The sequence below is a fragment of the Branchiostoma floridae genome, chromosome 2 (assembly GCF_000003815.2).
Source record: "Branchiostoma floridae strain S238N-H82 chromosome 2, Bfl_VNyyK, whole genome shotgun sequence".
Lineage (NCBI taxonomy): Eukaryota > Metazoa > Chordata > Leptocardii > Amphioxiformes > Branchiostomatidae > Branchiostoma > Branchiostoma floridae.
Genome location: NC_049980.1, coordinates 3,178,073 through 3,197,873, shown reverse-complemented (window position 1 = coordinate 3,197,873; position 19,801 = coordinate 3,178,073). Strand labels below are relative to the sequence as shown.

At 39.0% G+C, this 19,801-nt stretch overlaps 2 protein-coding genes across 4 annotated transcripts; one reads left to right on the top strand and one right to left on the bottom strand.

The window, feature by feature from the left end:
• The first annotated feature begins 615 nt into the window (after positions 1-615).
• Positions 616-12,571, top strand: LOC118409679 (ketohexokinase-like). 3 transcript variants are annotated; one of them, XM_035810875.1, is made up of 7 exons: positions 837-1,288; positions 5,583-5,699; positions 7,774-7,908; positions 8,979-9,051; positions 9,620-9,766; positions 9,944-10,032; positions 11,360-12,571. In XM_035810875.1, the coding sequence occupies exons 1-7, from the start codon at positions 1,185-1,187 to the stop codon at positions 11,604-11,606; spliced, it is 912 nt and encodes a 303-aa protein (XP_035666768.1). In that variant the 5' UTR covers positions 837-1,184; the 3' UTR covers positions 11,607-12,571. The 3 variants fall into 3 exon arrangements, with proteins under 3 accessions (XP_035666769.1, XP_035666770.1, XP_035666768.1); XM_035810876.1 differs by lacking the exon at positions 5,583-5,699 and having other exon boundaries at positions 616-1,288; XM_035810877.1 differs by lacking the exon at positions 7,774-7,908 and having other exon boundaries at positions 827-1,288.
• Positions 11,874-19,766, bottom strand: LOC118409680 (eukaryotic translation elongation factor 1 epsilon-1-like). Its single transcript, XM_035810878.1, has 5 exons — positions 19,606-19,766; positions 16,336-16,542; positions 15,616-15,711; positions 13,839-13,914; positions 11,874-13,405 (listed from the first exon to the last, which is right to left on the bottom strand). The coding sequence occupies exons 1-5, from the start codon at positions 19,693-19,695 to the stop codon at positions 13,338-13,340; spliced, it is 537 nt and encodes a 178-aa protein (XP_035666771.1). The 5' UTR covers positions 19,696-19,766; the 3' UTR covers positions 11,874-13,337.
• Positions 19,767-19,801: the final 35 nt, after the last annotated feature.

Sequence of the window (19,801 nt, the reverse complement as noted above, 5' to 3'; positions counted from 1 at the left end):
AATAACAATTTTTCTTATAGACGCAACAGCCCTTGAGTGACTTTTTCTAACAGATTTTACTTCAAGAAAAAGACAGGTCACACTCATAAACGTAGACGAAACGCCAGCTTTTTTTAAAAGCACTTGTTTAGTCGTCCGTGGAGTAATCCTGTTTTTAATAGGGAGTTGAGATTGAATGAATACAATTATGATACAATCATGATTACAAAATGAATAATTAAACATCATATCTACTAGCTATGTACAGCTATGTACAATGTCTCTTTAATGCAGGCAGCGTCCCGTGAGATACCATAGTTAGTTTGTCTCATGGTACCTTTTGTTGGTATGGGCTTTCGTTACTCTCCAATCAGAGGTTAGGCTCCGGTTGTTTTTTTAACGTTTTTATCGGGCTTTCTTTTTTTTTCTTAATATCTTGCTGTGTCAAAACCTAACACAGGCCGGACACAACAAAAAAAATATGACAAAATAGAAAGCCCTATAAAAACGACTAAAAAACGTTAAAAAACAGCCGGAGCCTAACCTCTGCTTGGAGAGTAGGCTTTCGTAGTTTTTAGGCCAAGCCCCGGACCAATTCTCACGGCCGGGACACCGGAAAAACAGTGCTGAACTTTCTTCAGCACTGCCGGGCACCCAGTGCTGAGGCCGATTCGACCCGTTGCTTCAGCACTGGAACATCAGTGCGGAACCTGCTACTTTTGTACCAGACTCCTCCTGGCCGAATAAGGGGACTTTGGTCAAGTTAGGAATAAAAGCCTACTGTTGGCCGTCCTTTGGTCTAAAACTGTGGCGTATTTTCACTAGGTTCTGACAAGTTGACAAGTTTTATTTCAACACGTAACGTTACGGCATGGCAGCACTTTTGTAGTTTTCCCGAGGACCTGGATAAAAGTCTGGTTTCCAGGGTAGTTACAGAGATCTCCGGAAAACCAGTGTTCAAAGGTCACCATTTTAAGCGGCCAAAGTTCAAAACATATGACTGCAGCCAGCACAAACACTAAAGCTTGGCCAAGCCCATGTGAACCACAGAACCACCTGTTGATTTGGAGATCAAAGTCTGAATGAACGCGAAAAAAAGTGTTAATCGTATCGTCTATGTCCACGTTTAAACAACGCGAAGGAACTAAGGGCCACTAAGGTACAACAGTAACAACCTCCAAGCAAAGATACGAGACGTAAGAGACATGTTCCAGCCTGGAGGGGACAAAAAGGTACTTTGTGCAGGTCTGATCTGTCTGGATATCCTGAGTGTGCTGGACCACTACCCTGTGGAGGACACCGATAACAGGTTACTAAGTATACATTCTTTCCGTGCTGGAACTTGCTTTATGTAATAACTAGAGTTCCACGAACACATACCTTTGGCAAATAAACCAGGTTTGTTATGTAGAATGATGTCTGTAGACAAATGCGTTACTCATTTTTTCATATATTTTCTAATTATATGCTTGGAGTTGGTTTATAAAATTTTGGCATTGATTATGCAAATTAGATCCCAAGTTACGATTAATTGATATCAAATTGTATCAAGCATCACTTAAGCTATCAGCATACCAAAAATCATGATGATCCTTTGATCCATTCTTGACTTATTCTCTTTCAAAGTCTTTAAATACACCTCTTGCTCTCTTCCCTCTTTCTCAGTTACATATGTGACAACTTTGAAAGCACTATAAAGGAGCGCAGTGGATTTATGAACTTTTCCTAATCAATTATGCAAATTAGCTGTTAATTTGCATAATAAATATCACATTATACAAGTCTACACTTAGGCTATTTACATGCCAAAAAGCAAGACGATCCGTCGACACGTTCATATTTTGTCATTAATTATGCAAATGAGGTCGTCATTTGCATGATAAATAGGTATTGACATTTCTCTCTTTCTCAGCTACGTATGTGACAAGTTTTAAAGTCTTGTCATGGAATGTAGTGGATTTATAAAATATCCTCATTAATTATGCAAATTAGCTGTTGATTTGCATAATTGGTATTTCATTATGTAGGTATTCACTTATGCTACCTACATACCAAAAACATGATGATCCGTCAACATCTTCATATTTTCTCATTAATTATGCAAATGAGGTCGTCATTTGCATAATTGATATCTATTGACATTTCCTTCGTTCCCAGCTACATATGTGACAAGTTTCAAAGTCCTATCATGGAATGCAATGCAATGGATTTATAAACTTTCCTCATTAATTATGCAAATTAGCTGTTGATTTGCATAATTGGTATTTCATTATGTAAGTCATCACTCATTCTATCTACATAACAAAAATCATGACGATCCGTCAACACGTAGAGTTATTCTTGTCCAAAGTTTGAAAGGAAACTGGTGCCTGCAGTTCCAAAAAAGCTGCTAGGGGGCCCAAACTCACAGCACTTACTCTCTGCCTCGAGGGCTATCTACCACTCAAAAATCATGACCACAGCATGTCCAGAACACGAGGTATAAAAAATTGAGTTTCCGCTGCAGTACCTTAGCAAGCCGCTAGGGGGCCCATTATCGAACTTGACCTTCGTTTTCCCGATCCCTACCCACCTACCAAATATCATCAGGATCCATCCTAGCTGTTGACAGACACACACACACACACACAGACACACAAACACGCCCAAAACATAACCTTAGCCATTCTGGGCAGGGGTTCTGGCAAAAGAATCTTATGTATGTGTAGTACATCAGGGCTTGACTCCGTTGCAGTCTTCGAACGGGGCAGTTTTTTAATATGTGTGTGTGTGTGTGTGTGGGGGGGGGGGGGGGCGCTCCCCAATAAAAACCAGCCCCGTTCGAAAACTGCAACGAAGTGTACATCAGGGCACGGTCTATAACAATAAGTTCTTGATCAACAAATGGAGAGGAAAATCCAATATCTATCACCTTTGCAAAAAAACTTTATATGTCTGAGAACTTCATACTTGCGACATTACTTGCGGCCTTAGCCGCAGACCGGCTGTTGGATTAAGCAGCAGTCGCTCTGCGGCAAAGTAAAGGTGAACATTGTAAGCATAAATTATATAAGTCAGGGTCACATGTACATAATTCACGAGGAAATGCTACAAAAGCCTTCTTTGCTAATGCCAATTGGGAAGATGAGCAACTGAGAAAAAAATTTATGCAAATGAGGACCTTATTTGTATTATCAACTGGAAATGTTTCAGATACTTCACTCAAAGGGTCAATACCATTTGGCAAGGATACTGAAGAATTTTATTGCGCAACGATCGTACACGGTACAATGTATGGCAGAAAAAAAGAAGAAACAAACTTATCACCCTAATTACTAAAGCAAGTATAAAACATAGTACATAATGCAGATTGTGAATATAAAATGAAATTTGACATCCTTATTTCTAAAACAATGAGAGCTAGCGTAAAACATTGTACTACAATCGAGTGGGGCTAATTATGAGTTTCGGCATTTTTTCTTATGACAAAGCAATCTTTTATATATTTACCTATTTTAGCATTGTGGGAGTTGTCACATCTGAATATATAATCAAATCTGCCTGTAGCATTGAGTCTCTTAAAATCTGTTGTACTTGATTCGAGGAATGTGAATAACTCATTACGTGAAACATTGTACCTACTGCACATCATGACAAAGTGAAATTCATCTTCAATTTGCTTTGGACAGAATGGGCAAAACCTTAATATTACTATTAGGCTATGGAACATTTAATTGTAGCTTGCACTACTTGCAGCATATTTCAAATGGAACCCGTATATAGCTGGTGGTGGTAACTACATGTACTAGTTTTTGTGTTCACATGTTCCAACGTACAATTTGTGTCATTTTTTCCCTCCATAAAAACTTTTATTACCCCCATAAACCAAGCTGCTAAGCTGGACCTTTTGTTTGGGTCTTGTATTTTTAGATTTTCTTTAGTAGACATTGGTGGCTCTACTGTGAAAGCTGTCAGACAGACACAATTTCACAATTTCACAAGATCACATATTATGTGATCACATGTTCGAACATTAAAACAATATGATAAAACTGGGTAAGTGGGCTGGGAAGAGGGCAATTCACACATCCCTGCCAAGTACAGGAAGTTAATAATGACTTTGATGTTAGAAATGTTTCTAACATGTTTGAATACTGTAGAAAATATTTAGAACATCACTATGATGTTATAAACAGTTCTTAACAGTTAACTTACTTATCACAATAAGAATGTTCTAAAGATTTCCAAAATGTTGGAAGTACAAAAGGCAAGAAACACCCTCTTGGTAATGTAGAATTGACTCTACTTGTCACATAAATACACAAACAAGCAAGTTTCAACAATCAGCTATGGTGCCCATTATTGACCTTGACTAAAATGACCTTTGTCTCTTGGACATCTACCCACCCACCAAATATCATGAACAGCCAGCAACAGCTTCTCCAGTAATGCACACTTAGGTTCAAAGCCAATTACTGAACTAGAGTTCCACAAACACATACCTTTACCAAATAATCAAGGCTTGTTGAGGATATGTGCCTTTATTCGGGACTCTAAGTCTCCCTCATGCAGTAGTAAAAGAGTACCCAGCCAAAATGTAAATGTCACAGCATGGACGTGTGAGTGCACAGGACATGTGTGCTTTCCGGTAAATTCTTACATGATGTTGGGTAAATGTACTCAACTTAGAGAAACAGATGATGGTTCAAACTCTTCTTCTGGATAATATCAAAATTTTATTCAGACGTATCGGAAGACATCCACCTTCCTACCTCAGTGACATGAGAATAAAGACAAACAATTTCTCGGAACAAAGAATAATTCTTATGTTCTAAATAAACAAAAAAGGTAACGGCTAAGGTGTTCTAAAATGAACAACACAGGTAACTATTATGGTGTTCTAAACAAAGTTCTAAATAAACAAAAAGGTAACTGACAAGGTTCTATAATACATAATACATAATACATTGTCTTCATTCTCATGTCACTGAGGAAGGAAGGTGGATGTCTTCCGAAACGTCTGAATAAAATTTTGATATTATCCAGAAGAAGAGTTTGAACCATCATCTCATATCCTGGATGTCTAACCTTCACAAACGTAACTTAGAGAAACATACCGAATATCAAGACAATCCATCCAGGCATTATGGAATTATGCTGGTTCTCTACAAACCTACATGAATGAGGCATACCAAGGCAATGAATGACCTTGGTGAATTTTCTGTAGTTTCATCACGAATGCCCATATAGAACACATACATGGATCATAACATCGAAGTCATGAATGAGACCTAAAATGGAATATAAAAAAATATTTATAAAAGATTTTCTAAGCTCTGCAGAAGTACTGTATCTGCTGGCTGCCGTAAGTTTCCATTATAGAAGTTGACCTTTCTTTTTGTGACCCCTACCCATCCACCAGTAGACACCTTTGATATTGTTTTTTACTTTGTCTGAATGTCTCATGTCACCTGCAATTAGCCCACGGGCAAGAATTTGCAATAAACATTATATATAGACCCCAAAAGTCCTAGGTCAACTGTTTCCATAGCCTTCTTGACAAAGGCAATGAATGGCCATGACTGAGTGAATGTCCATGAATGAATGCATGAAATGCTTTATAGGATTGAGCGTCAGATCTGGCAGAAGGGTGGAAACTGTGCGAACAGTGCAGCAGTGGTGGCTCAGTTGGGTGAACAGGCCGAGTTCATCGGGACTCTAGCCACAGGAAGGGCAGCAGAGTAAGCTATACTCTTCTTTTTATTTCATTTGTTTAGAAAAGGCAAAACAATTGTTCCTTGCTGTTCTGTAGCAAGCCAAGAGGTATAGTAGAAATTCTGGAAGGTGAGGTAAAATTCAATCATTTGATGCTGTACAGGAGCATCATCAAAACTACTGATTACAAATTTACATAGTTTTTCCTTAATATCTTCCCCTATATTGCAATATAAGCTTAAGGATGCTTGTTCTGCATTTTCAAGGGAGCCGTGTGCTGCATTACCTGGGTGACTGTAAGGTGGAAAGTTTCATAAAAGTATGAAGGTTAAGCAAGAACTTACAGGCCTATACCGTTTAAAAAAAATTCCAGATTGACTGCCATTGTTTTCAAGCCTTTTAAAACAAACCCAAGAATATTCGGAAGGGCTTCTATCCCTAATAACCCAAGCCCAGTAAACCTCTAGACTATTCTGATAAAGGGGCCGGCCTAGTTTTTTATTTGAAATCACTCATCTTGAATGTTGATTTCAAATGTGTTTTCATTCATGTCTGTTGTAGGGGTTCCACGACAGCCTGCAGCAGTGATCCTTGCCCATGTTTTGTTCAATAAAGATTATGTCACCCCCCCCCCCCCCCCCCGCCCCCCCCCTCTCTTCCCCCCCCCCCCCCCCCCCCCCAAACCCCCCCCCCCCCCCGGCCCCCTTCCCCAGTTGGAGGGGTAAGTAATTGCAAGAGGTCCAGATCGGCAATTCTTTCGTCCGTGTCAACCAACCTCTGCTTGGAGAGTACCATAGCTGGCAAGTTTGTGTAGCAAACCTCTATGCCATACCTTGTCAAAGGCCTTTGATATATCTAAGGCGACTGCTCTGCACACACACAAAGCCATCATGATTATCAACATAATATCAAGGGCTGTACTTATTCAATGGGTTAGGACAGTTAGAACATCTGCCATGGACCTACAAGATCGAAAACCATACTGTTTGTGGCTCAGGAGTTTGTTGCTTTGAAGATGGAAGAGTACTGCCTTGTTGATGAAGGACTCGAAGGTTACTAATGATACAGAGAAGACTACATGTAATTGGCTGATACTGTAATGGAGATGACTGTTTCCCAGCATTGTAAAAAACAGGACAGACTGATAATATTTTCCATATGGAAGGAATCGTTCTTTAGGCAAGGATTGAAAAGCTTGGCCAGGATGGGAGATAATTTAGGTGGAACATTGTTTAAGAACATTACCACTGGAATATTGGTCTGGTCCAGTCACATTGTTACTAGTAGCATAAAGATCCTTAAAGAGCTTTGTAACATCCCAAGCTGTATTTATTTTATTTTATTTATTGATCTTTAGGGTAGTCCCTTCAGTTAACGTAGTAACTGATTTCCAAGGGAGCTGTAACTTTGATGTTTCTCAGAAAAGTATCAGTTTGAGCACTTACCTATAGACACTTCCTTCTCTCTCTCTCTCATAGCAGGGTATCCTTCATCATGCATATTTTTGGCATAATTCAGGGGTGATGTTCACAGGCTAATTCTTCAAAAAATATCAAAGAACATAATTTAGAAGAGGAGTTTTAACATTGCCCCTCAAATTGGTTTTGTAAACTACCATTGTCAGGCCTTGTCAGATACATCCTATTCAGCCATGGGCTGACATTACTTTTCAAAAGAGTACTTGGGGAGTTTTGTAGAATACTGAATTTTGACACAGGTGGGACTAGTGGGTACTTTATAATATAATGTGAAGTAGTAATTTTTTATTTCCTAAAATGGATATCTATCGGAAAATAACACTCTCTTCTGGAGTCTAGGACTCCTTTAAGGTCTTCATCCATTTTTTTGTACCAGCCATAAAGCTGTGGACTGGCCTAAGCACTGAACTAATCAGAGGGGCAGAGGACAGAAAGAGATGGGCAAAGATCACTGCAGATGGATGTTGTGGAGCCCCTACAACCACTGTGGTTATGAGCCGTGAGTGAGTGAGTGTGTGAGTGAGTGAGTGAGTGAAAGCTGAAAAAAACTAACCTGGCACATGTCCCTGATGTTTGAACCATACATGTACATTTTGTGCTAATGCACCATGACTATTTTCAGTATGGTTCTGGATGAGATGCGTGAATTTGGGGTGGAGATAGACCATGTTGTGATGCATGATGGCTGTGACTTTCCCTCCTCCACCATCATCATCAACACTCACACTGGGTCCAGGACTATAATACATGCTGACAAGTAAGGAACATGGCAGAAAATGTAAAACAAAACAAAAAATGAATAGAATTACATTGGTAGTGACAAAATCTTGTTTGCATTTACCATATTTCATATAATTTTTCTTATGTTATGCTCATGTTTAACAAAATCAGTTCCAACCTAGACAAGGTGTCACTGTCACTTTCATGTGTTTTCTGCTGTAGGAATTTCATTGAAGTTTTGAGAGAAGCAGACATCAACAATGCTGACAATCCAACCATTTACTAACATTACATGTATTTAGATGAATTAGGACACTTTTGCATTATTTATGCAAATTAGCGATATAACATTTTTTGCATAAGTAGTGTCTGCTACTGCAACAAACTACAAAAAGTACGCTACATGTATTTGAGTCCTATAATGGAAACCACTGTAAATAGATTTTCCTCATTGTGTATGCAAATTTCTAAGTATCCAAATTTGCATAATTTGCACTTCTTTGCATACATAATTGCAAAAGATACCTGCTTGCTACATACATGTAATGTTATCATGGAAATCCATTGTTCCTATGTTCCGTAATGCTCCTTGTAAGATTTAGACTGCCCCTGCAGTTCCAGAGCAAGCTGCTAGGGGGGCCAAACATACAACACCTCTTCCTAACATCACAAGCTATCTGCCATCATAAAATCAAAACCATAGCATGCCCAGGTAAAAAGATACAAAAAATCATTACAATCCATCCAGAGGTTTTAAAGTTATGCTGACCACAAATATCCAGAAGCACAGACATTTTGATGGAGGTAACAAGGACCTTTAACAAATTTTCTGTCACACAGCAGCAGCTGAATTTAGTATTTCACAGCATGTCCCCAGAATGCCCAACACTTGTCATAACCCAATTGTACCACAAATGTGACCAGGCCTACAAAAATAAAACTGTCCCAAGTCAGGATAATTTGCCATAGGATTTGCATGTTTAGTGGAGATAGTCAACTGGAGCTGGACAAGAATGGCTGCTCTGGCCAAAGCCAGCTAGAGTAGAAACACAGGCTTCACTTCATTTTTTTATAACCAAACCATCTCCTTACTGTTGAAATTCCAAGAGACCTACCGGAGCTGACCTTCTCACAGTTCCAACAGCTGGACCTGAACTGGTACAAGTGGATCCACTTTGAAGTAAGCCACATAAGATGGCTTTTCACAGATCAAAAAATGATTGGACAATTAAGTAAATTCAACTTAATATAATGTAATGTAGAGTTGTTGTAAGTTAGAAGAATGTTCTAAGTTGCGTGTGTACTTGACCCTAAACAAATATTCTATATCTTTTATATATAAATGTTTGTGGTGGTTTTAAGTTTGCGGTGAAGTTGCCACCGTGAAAACTGCGAACATAAAACCACTGCGAACAATTCTGCATTTACAGTACTATAATCCAATACTATACAATCATGTAACATTGAGCCGTATATATTGTCACTTAAATTTTCCCTTTTCATTATGCAATGTAACTTTCAGATTGCCTGATGAACTGAGGTACATGTATATGATATATATTTACGTCTCTATCTGTAGATGTTGTTCTTGCTTTTCATTTGGTCATAGCAAATTACAATTAAATTACATCTACAATGTAATATATAATCTAAGTTGTTGATTATTCTAGGGTGTGCATACAACAATAAATATTATTTCATAGCATGTATGAATTGTGTATTTTCTTGTGTAAAACCTTGGTCCTTAGGGCCGCAACATGACCGAGGTATCTCAGATGGTGAATGCCGTGCAGGAGTTCAACCACAGTGCCTCCATGGAGGACAGGATCATCATCTCTGGAGAGTGTGAGAAGGCCAAATACCAGCCAGAATACTTCATATCAACAGTAGATGTTGTGAGTCAGAACTAATTAGAAGGTCTTTCATATTTCATATTTGTCGTTTGATGCTTAAACATTGTGATTTTTAAAAACCCTTTTAGTTTTACTAGTAGAACTATTTACAATGTAGCTGGGTTATGCTTACACTTCCAACTCCCTGTCATAAACTGATTGCTTTTGGATATCTCTCAGCTGTTTGTTGCTAAGGAGTATGCACAGCATCATGGCTTCACCACAGCCAAGGCAGCAGTGCACGGGTTTCACAGCAGGGTCAAGAAAAGGTGAGGCTTGATGTCAAACTAAAGATTTTCTTGTGATATCATTTGACTGGAAGCTTAATCTTCTACAAGGTTTCATCTGGGGAAAATTACATTCAATCAGGAAATCAAGCACAAGAATCAAACATGTTTCATTAGGTCTACCATTAGTATTAGTACATGTACCATATTTTCTGGATTTCTGAGTACTATGCACCCAATTAATCTAACCACCCCTGATTAGTCATTGAAAGGAAAGTCACTGACAAAAATGCAAGTCTGGAACATTACTATAGTATCGAAGAACTCTTCAACAAATGAAGTACACACCCCTTCACTGCTCTTGAATGCACTTTGAACCTGATAAATTCAAATTTGTGGTGTTTCATTTTCTTTTGCCAGTTATTATGCAAGGATCAAATTTAACGACTTCTATATGATTTTGAAACGTTTAAGAAGTGCGTACTTCATTCGAGAACGTATTTCTAGATACAGTACTATCTAGATTCAGAATTGTTTCAATGACATAGATATCTGATTCAAAAGTCAAATCTTGGAAGAGTGGTCTTAGCCATCACCCATTGTTCACATGAGAAAATGAAGCACAAAACTGCACTGCTATGGTAAGGACTATTACTGCAACATGTTGCTAACATCCATTACCATAATACAGCCACATTTACTGTGCTTTCTCAAGCGATACTAATTTGACAAATGATCAATGCATCTTTTTCCCCAGTTTCATCTTGCTGTTACAGCTTCTCTTTGCCACTTCTTCTGTGCATCTTTTTCTGTCTTCCTTACTCTGCTAAAAACATAATTATTATATCGTAACTATAACACACCGCGGAATTGCACAGAGAATGGGTGTGTGGCTGTGGGGGTACCACAATACCACCATGAAGAAACTCGGCACAATTAACTTGCCACTATGTATATTCATACAACCTCTGTTCGTTTCTTTCGTGTAATTGGACAAACTAAAAAGCTGTCTGAGGAAGTGTCCGAGGATACAAAAAGTAGTGAGAAAATGGACGTATGTGGTCAATCATGTAACTTTGGCCCATCACAACTGCTATGACATCTGTACTGTTTGGGTAATAATTTTACCCTTCCAGCCATAAATCCGGGCTATTATGCAACAGTTCTTGAGACTAGATCACCTTTTGACACGATTTGTAGGTCACCAACAGAGATTTAAGATTGCTGTTGAATCGTGGAAATTACTGTTGCTGCACAAGTAGATCTCCATAAGTTCATCAAGTATTTTATTTGGCGGTATTATGATAAGTAGCAGTATTATGGTAGTGGATGTTAGATATCTCTCATGCTTTAAATCTTGTGCCCTCAGTGCCACAGTGGTTTGTGCATGGGGAGAGGCTGGAGCAGATGCCATGGGTCCTGATGGAGTGCATCACCACACTGATGCCTATTCACCAGGACAGGTTGTAGACACACTAGGCGCAGGAGACACCTTTAATGGAGCAATTATTGCAGCAATGTGCCGCAGTCTGCCTCTAGATGAAGTGCTGAAATTTGGCTGCAGGGTAGCTGGGAGGAAATGTGGACAGTTTGGGTACAGAGGACTCAGAGAGTAACTCACTCCATTTCCATTTGAAAAGGACTCAAACAAAATGTACAATCCTGCTCATTTTGATGGAGCTATGTGTCCATGTACTATTAATAAAAAATTGTAAATTAATGTTTAAGTTTTTTTATAGTATGTACACTTGCCCAAGTTACAGGACATATATAATTGTCCTGTGTCACTGGGTCCAGCTGGTACTGCACAGTTACTAACTACATGTATAATGTCACTGGTATGTGTTCTATGAAAACAAACACAGACTACATCATACGGATTCCATGTACATGTAATAAATTACATCCAACACATTAGTTTTGTAAAAATTCTCAGTCATGGGTACATTTAAACATGGGAAGATGATGGTTCAGACAGCTTTTAACAAATATCTTTTTATATCATGTAGAAAACATTCCCAACATGGAATGTTTTAGTTGGAAGAAACTTTACAACAACCCTTATACTGAGACCAGATGTTATCTTCATCATCATCATCTGTCGTCCCTGGCGGGCGGGGTGAGGCGTTGCACAACATGTGTTGTCTTCATGCATTATCAATGTTACAATGGATTGAATCAGCATATCAGCCATCGTGACTGCATCATATTTTATTCATCAGTGTATTGCCCTGTAATGCACTTAATGTGAATAGCTACCATGCCTTCAACTACATGTATGTGCATTTTGTTTTTCTTTTTCTCCTTGATTGAAGCTAACATCTCCGGTCCTTACCCCGCTCCATGCGCAATCCTGAACTAGTTGGATAAATGAGCAGTGCTGTGATATGCCCATTCATGATATGGACCCATGACAGTTGACTAAGTTACTGTCTTGGAAACCACAGGTTAAAACAATGTCATTTGTTTAAGCTCGTAAGCACCAGCAACCAATGCTTGAAATTTTGTTTGAATTTCACCGCTCTAACAGGAGTTGACAAGCGAACAGCTTACGAACATGGCCTTCAACACAGCGGAATTATTCAGTGTAGAATACGTAATATCCCTGCATGATGCCACATGTATAAACAGTGATAGTTAAACTTAACTACAAGCTACATCTTTGTCATGCTGGTGTCTTTCTTGCTGGACAATTGGAGCTAACACGACATGCAGTTTTTTACACATCTCTGGGTCCGCCATTTTTATCGTTCACGTAATTCAAAGTCATGTGACCACCACCATGTAAACACAACACGGTGTTGATACTATTTTGGAGCGTTGTTTGGGACAGAAAGAGAGTTCTCAAGTATTTCAATGGTAGTTTCAGTATTTTAAATGCTTACCAATGTCCATAAATCACGCTGTAATTGCATAGCTCGATTAGGGCACACATTTTTGTGATGGAACGTATGTTCCACAATCAAACGAACAAAAACCATCTGCAACTCCCGTAATGCTGCGACGCAAAGCGCATCACTTATAAAAAAACACACGTCTGTATAAATTAAGTCTCGGTTATATATACAGTACAAGATTGAAGCTTAACTCACAAGGGTTTAGTGTCAAGTGCACATTTACAAAACAAGTGTGCCTTCATGTAGAACATAGATCGGGATTAGGACCAGAGACATTAAAAAGATAACAAAGCTCAAATATGTTTCAGTCTACAACACAACATTATTGCGACTCCTTTCAATCATTCTTCTTGTCCTTGTCCCTTTTTTCTTGAGAGAGAGCTCACCAGTATTGCCCAGAAAACAGCAGTGGTATGTGGAATTGGCCTGTAGTATTTCCCAGTGACACGGTTAGTGATCAAAACTGGTGTAGAGAGAGTTTCTCACGAACACTACTTTGGGTAGATGTTGCTGCACACCTAAATATGGAGGAAACAATGTTTAACACCATTTACAAAAATACACTGGCCTACAGTAACTCAGACATTAACCTCATGGTGTCATCCTACACTTTGTCATGGCAAAAGAAGGGTTATCCTAATGTTTATACACTGTAGACTGTGCTGCAGAGAGCAACATTTGCTCTAACAAGTTGAGTATACATGTATATCCATGGATAGTTCATGGAACTTTGATGAGGCTACTACATGTACATGAACCATTGAGCACATCAAACTTTCATCATGCACATATTTAAAGAGGACCTCACTTAGGACACCAAAAATAAAGAATACTCCACAGTTTATGTAAACATTGCTCAAACAAACAACATAAAATAAGCCAGTTCAGTTTGAGACACACACATTCTTGTGAAGTTAAAGTGGAATTTTCTGTAAAAGGTGAGTACTGTACCGGGATAATGTTGCACTTGGTCAAACCACCTCGACACATTCTGGTACTGCTGCTTCTCATAGAAATTCAGCTGGCACTGGACAGGACATTCAACCAACAGGTACAAAATGTAAGAAACTTCAACAAACCAATCATATGATTTGCAAACTGCTGCCTACTACTTAACACTGAATATAATGTGAGTTATTTATATACACATGGCTTCAAATATTATTTCTTGGGAAAAGGCCATATATAGAGGGTTGTTCCGAAATGCAAGTAATGGGGGAACCCAGAAGTCAAGAGATAAACTCTCAACTGCAAGTGCTTTATCACGTATAGCTGTATAGTTCCAAGTTAAGGTCTCATTGATGTATTACTCCGCTAGTGGGTACCCTAAAAGAGATCCGAGCCAAAAATGAACGGCTGCACGGACGCATGTTTTTAGCGGTGAGAAATTCCCTTTTAGCCAGCGGAACTGATCTCAAAAGTTAGATTGGTGAAAGCTTATTTGTAACTGAAGAAATTAGCAGGTAAAGTTTTGCAGCCGCGCGCTAGGTCGGAGGTACACAGTCGTGGGTTCTGAGTGGTGCTGTTGTACAATAGCAGCGAAAAAGTGCCTTTTGTGGGGATTGACTAATCGTAGTTTGTAATTGCTATAAAAAAAGTTCCTACGTATAGTTTACATTGGCAATTTTTTCCCACGATATAGGGTAAATGTGCTCGACATAGAATGAAAAATCTGCTGAAATTTCACGTAGCTTCATTATGAACGCGCTCATTTAAACCACGAATTATAACATAGAAGTCTATGGGAAGAAGAAACTCATCAATGAGACCTTGACAAAAAATTCTCAAGTTTTTATACATGTACTTCAATCCATGCTACAGTATGGATTGCAATATATTGTTTTTTGTCACGTCTCTTCTTCTTCTTCTCCTGCCAAATCTTCAAATGGATTCAATTTTTTCATTTTGCGGCCAATTAAGCTGAAATTTGGCAAGGTGTTAGGAGATAGGAAATACCCCTAGGCGTTTTTTTTCCACTTTTTTGATAGAGGTCAAAGAAATGATTATTTAGGGCTTTTGGTCATATTTTGGGCCTCTGTGCCCTGGTGTTACAACCTAATGACCTGAAATTTGGTACAGAGGTGCACTGGACATATGTCCACAGGACCCCATCAACACTTTCTTTATAGATCACTTCCAAAATGAGTTATTTTGGGGTTTTGGGCCGTTTTTGACTAAAGATGTATATTTTGGGCTGATATGCCTTTGTATTGAAACCAAATCACCTGAAATTCGGCATGAAGGTGTGTAGGACAAGTGCCCACAGTATTTAATTTTCACTTTGGGCATTCATTACTTAAATTGTTGAATTTTGGGATTTTGTGCCATTTTTCGACTAAAAATATTAAGTTTTGGCTCATATGCCTTTGAATGAAAACCAAATGATCTGAAATTTGGTATGAAGGTGCGTGCGGTATGTGCCCACACGGTTCTTTTGACACCTTTGGTCTACATTACTTAAAATTTGTTGAATTTGGGATTTTTGCCGTTTCTGACCAAAAATGTATATTTTAGCTTCCTGTTTCATAAATAGGGATGAAGATGGATTGAAATATGCTGTATTTGCTCCCGAGCAAATGTCGGCCTTTCTAGTTACTTGTTGTCTTACCTGACCAATTTTTCTGACAAAGATGGTACATCTTTTTCATGTCACATATACAAACACATATGTCTCTGGTCATGCAACAAGTGAAGAAAATATTATTGTAGGTTACGTTTCCCAACTCACCATGACAGGATGTAGTCCATGATAGATGACAAGGTCAGCTAGAGACAGGTGGAACCCTAGGAAATACACCTTGTCTAACAGGTAAGAGTTCAGCTCCTGTACAAGGTAGATGCACAGAAGAAAGAAACAATACTGAATTGTCATGGTCATTAGCTTTAAAAACTGCATGTGTTACTCTGTGACCTTAAATGGATTCTTATGTGACCCAAACCACCTTGTGGTATTACAAGCTACATACCAGGAAAAAGCTGTTTTGAGAAAACAGTGATGTTTAAAATCCAGGATAACTTCAACTACAGTCGACATGTATTTCTGTGGCCTAATTAAAGTTCTACATGTACTTGTAGCAGATTCTGTGATACTGATATCAGACCCCACAAGCTGGCAACAGTGACTCACTGGCTTTCCCTGCAATTGTGTCATCTAGCAGTTACTATTACATGTACAAACGTTACAAGCTTTATTGACACAACAAAAAGTACAGTGACTTTTGTATGGTCAAGCATAAACTACCAAAAAAAGGAATACAGAATATTATATACTTCTTCATCTTTAATAAATAGCAATGGCTGCATTGTAGATTATATCTAACATGAGGTTTGAAGCAAATGCTGTTCATAATAAGACTCATAGTCATAGTCATACTCATAGTAATATAAAGGACGTCAGATAAGCTGGATCCTCCTACAAGGCCAAGAGAAAGAAACTGAACCTCCTTACCTTTAGCATGGCCTGAACATCTTTCTTCTCCACACTCCTGTCCACTACTGTAACTCTGTATTCTAGCCACTGAGCAATCTCTGCATGTTCCTCAGGAGATGTCCCAAGAAGCTTTGCTCCATTGGATGCGGAGGACTTGGCTAGAAATTTGGATATCGTTGCCAGTCCCATCAGTGTTCTGCCATTACTCGTCTGCAGTTGTGGTACCTACAAAATCCATGTTGACAGACAAATAGAAATGCAGTGATCCTCTACAGTGTGTAGATTTATTTCTACTTTATATGGAGCTCATAATCAAGGAATAACATCACTACAAGTGTGCCATGGGTCTGTGACATTTTCACATCTGGTGCTAACACTATCGGCTGTTTCATAATCAGGTGTACCCAAAGGGGGTCACTTGGGGTGAAAATTCAACTTCATTTTTTTCTTTTATTGTTGTTTGCAGTTCAAAGGTACATAACTTGGGCATACTAAAATTACTATCCTAAAGGATCTCTGCACAACGAGCTTTTATAACTTCGGTACATGTGCTTTTATAAAGGGATCACTAGGGGGTACGGACTCTACAACTTGTAGTACAAGTGTAGAATAAATGGAACTGCATCATACTGTATGTTCAACATTACAACAGAAAATGTTAACAGAAAAGAAGGTAGAATAAATATGCCAATAGAGTCTATTAGGATTCCTCCCAGTTCTGTACTTTTTAAGAATAGGCCTAAATGGAAGACTTTACTGATAAAGAAGTGATGGTCTACATAAAAGAATATAACACAGTGCTTCCCATGTCATCAAACCAGCAATGTTTAGTGCATCTGTCTTCAATATATCTCATTCTGATACATACATACTAACATAGTTAGTTTGGTCATTAGAGAAACAGTAGTGCAGGGGTATGGACGCTACACATTACTTACTATGTAAAATTGAAGAAGATTCACTCTTTACTTCTGGATACTTTAAAAATTTTAATAGACGTTTCAAAAGGAGTCTTCATAAGTGAAATGAAAATGAAGTTGTACAATTTCTCGAAACAAGGAATAATTCTTATGACTCATTTGCATGAACTGTGTCCTAGCCTTGCTATCCTTTGGAATCCAAATTGTCTTCAATCTGAATTGTCTTATAACGTTTCCTATTGGATGACTGAAATTGTCTTCATTCATAGTTAGAGTACAAAAGACCTGTTTCTTCCAGGTGACTTCAGTGTCACTGATGAAGGATAGTGGATTCTATCCGAAACGTCTGACCGTTTCCAAAACCATATCCAGTTGCTTGAGTAACTATTTTTTTGGCGTATCTTATTACCTGGATGTCTAACCTACATCGACGTAATAATTCTTATGTTCTAAATAAACAAAACAGGTAACGGCTAAGTTCTAAAATAAACGACGCAGGTAACTATATAGGTGTTCTAAATATTGTTCTAAATAAACAAAAAGGTAACTGACAAGGTTCTAATAACTTCTATAATACATTCAACTTCAAGCAAAGTAAAAATGAACTAACAAGGAATAAGATACATAATCAATAAAGGAAATTAAGAATATAATTATGTGTATATATAAAACCATCAATCACTTCAATACACTATCCCAAGCACAAGAAAGCTCAGTTCTCAACCCACCCGTACGGTTTAGCGAAGGACGATGAATGCGCTCGTAAATGGCCTCCCTTACCCCCCTTTCAAACCAATGAGGTTCTCTGTCTACAATGTCTGTAGTATCCGCATGGTCTTTTTAGCGAATGCCCACAAACGCCCACTCTAGAGAAGTCCGTGCTGCACGAACCTCTTTTTTTTTGCTTGGAATATGTCCACGTTGTGCTGCCATGCATTAATCCCGAGTTTCAAGTCAATCCGTTGACCCGAAGTGACATAAATTAAAGTTGACGATTTTCGATGGTCTTTTTAGCGAACGCCCAGCAAAAAGTCTTTTTAGCGAATGACCACTATATCTACAAAAATATCGGCCGTCACGCAACAGCACCTTCACCTACCGCCACAAACATCGGGAACACAGACCCGTACCTCGCATTGTTGGATTTCAGAAACACACCAACACAAGGAATTGGTAGCAGTCCAGTACAGCGACTGTTTGCCAGAAGAACCAAGACAACAATGCCAATGAACACAGCATTGTTGGAACCAGACGTGCCCAAGGAAATCCCACAGAAGATCCAGAAAGAGAAAGAAAAACAACGCCGCTACTACAATAGGCAGGCGCGAGATCTGCCAAGGTTGAGCATCGGAGACGCTGTGCGATGTCAGCCACATGGAACAAACACCAATCGCTGGAAGAAAGGCACGGTGGTAGCAGAAGTAGGGAACCGATCATTTGAAGTAGAAACCGAAGATGGAGGAGTGTACCGCAGAAACAGACGACATCTGCGGAAGACACCCGAAACCCCACCAGCAACAGTGGGAACTGACGACGAACCAACAACAACGACGACAACACCACCAGCAGAGACAGCAGTGAAAGACGACACAGCTGGACAACAGATGACAACACGGTCCGGACGAGCAGTTCGACCTCCAGTGCATCTGAAGGACTACGTTCGCGAGTAATGCATGAACAGTAATGCATGAACAATTAACTCAAGAATTGACTAACTAACCGACTAACTAACCATGAGAGAGACTCCCGATCAGCAGAACACAAGAACTTTAGATCGTGAAAGATCTGAGAAAGAAACTGAACTATAGACACATTGATTGTATAAGAACTGAAACCTGAGTGTCAAATATGTGAAAAGATCTAAAGAAAAGGGGATGTGACAAGTGTTTAATAGTAATGAGCTCTAGGGTTAATATTCATGAGCTAGACACTAACACGCATGCGTAGCGTCAGGAGACGGGTAGAGGAACCTGAAGAGAGATACCTCCACAAGGCACAGAGGCTCTTGTGGAAGATAGATTGAATAAACCGTAAGCAGTACCTCATCGGGCCTGAGTCATCATTCAAGAAGACCACAGCTGATAGATCTGGATACAGAGATCAGTGACAGAAAGTTACACACACCACAGAAAGCAAAACAACCGACACATACCAGAATTACGTCACAGACTATGTTACCTACGGTCACTTGTTGTAAAATTTAAATTATGACGCTTTCGAAGAAGAAGATCGTCGTTGGCGACAGGTTGCCAGCTAGTTTTTTCCGGCAAAATAACTAGACCAGGCACTATTATTTCTACGCACACCACGCTTCTTAATAACCAAGGAAAGGGTTCATTAAACACTCCAAGTCAACATGTGTTCCTACCTTGAGATCCCCATGTGTGGTGACTTTATAAGCAGGCAAACCGAGAAAATTCACCAAAGATTTCACTTCTTCTTCCACTCCTACCGCCATGCTGAATTTAGAACAATCCAATGGCGATTTAAAGGGAGGTGATATAACATTAACCTTATAAATTGTTAAGAAAGCTGAAGATTTAATCACTTTGTCGATTCAGAAT

Bases quoted from the DNA above. Each gene is read 5' to 3' on its own strand.
- LOC118409680 (XM_035810878.1), bottom strand. From the start codon at position 19,695: ATGGCGGTAGGAGTGGAAGAAGAAGTGAAATCTTTGGTGAATTTTCTC. The intron at 16,543-19,605 runs GTAGGAACACAT...TGGATTTTGTAG, and splicing joins CCACACATGGGGATCTCAAG to GTACCACAACTGCAGACGAG. The intron at 13,915-15,615 runs GTGAGTTGGGAA...TGTCCTGTCCAG, and splicing joins ATGGACTACATCCTGTCATG to TGCCAGCTGAATTTCTATGA.
- LOC118409679 (XM_035810875.1), top strand. From the start codon at position 1,185: ATGTTCCAGCCTGGAGGGGACAAAAAGGTACTTTGTGCAGGTCTGATC. The intron at 5,700-7,773 runs GTAAGCTATACT...GACTATTTTCAG, and splicing joins GCCACAGGAAGGGCAGCAGA to TATGGTTCTGGATGAGATGC. The intron at 9,767-9,943 runs GTGAGTCAGAAC...GATATCTCTCAG, and splicing joins TCATATCAACAGTAGATGTT to CTGTTTGTTGCTAAGGAGTA.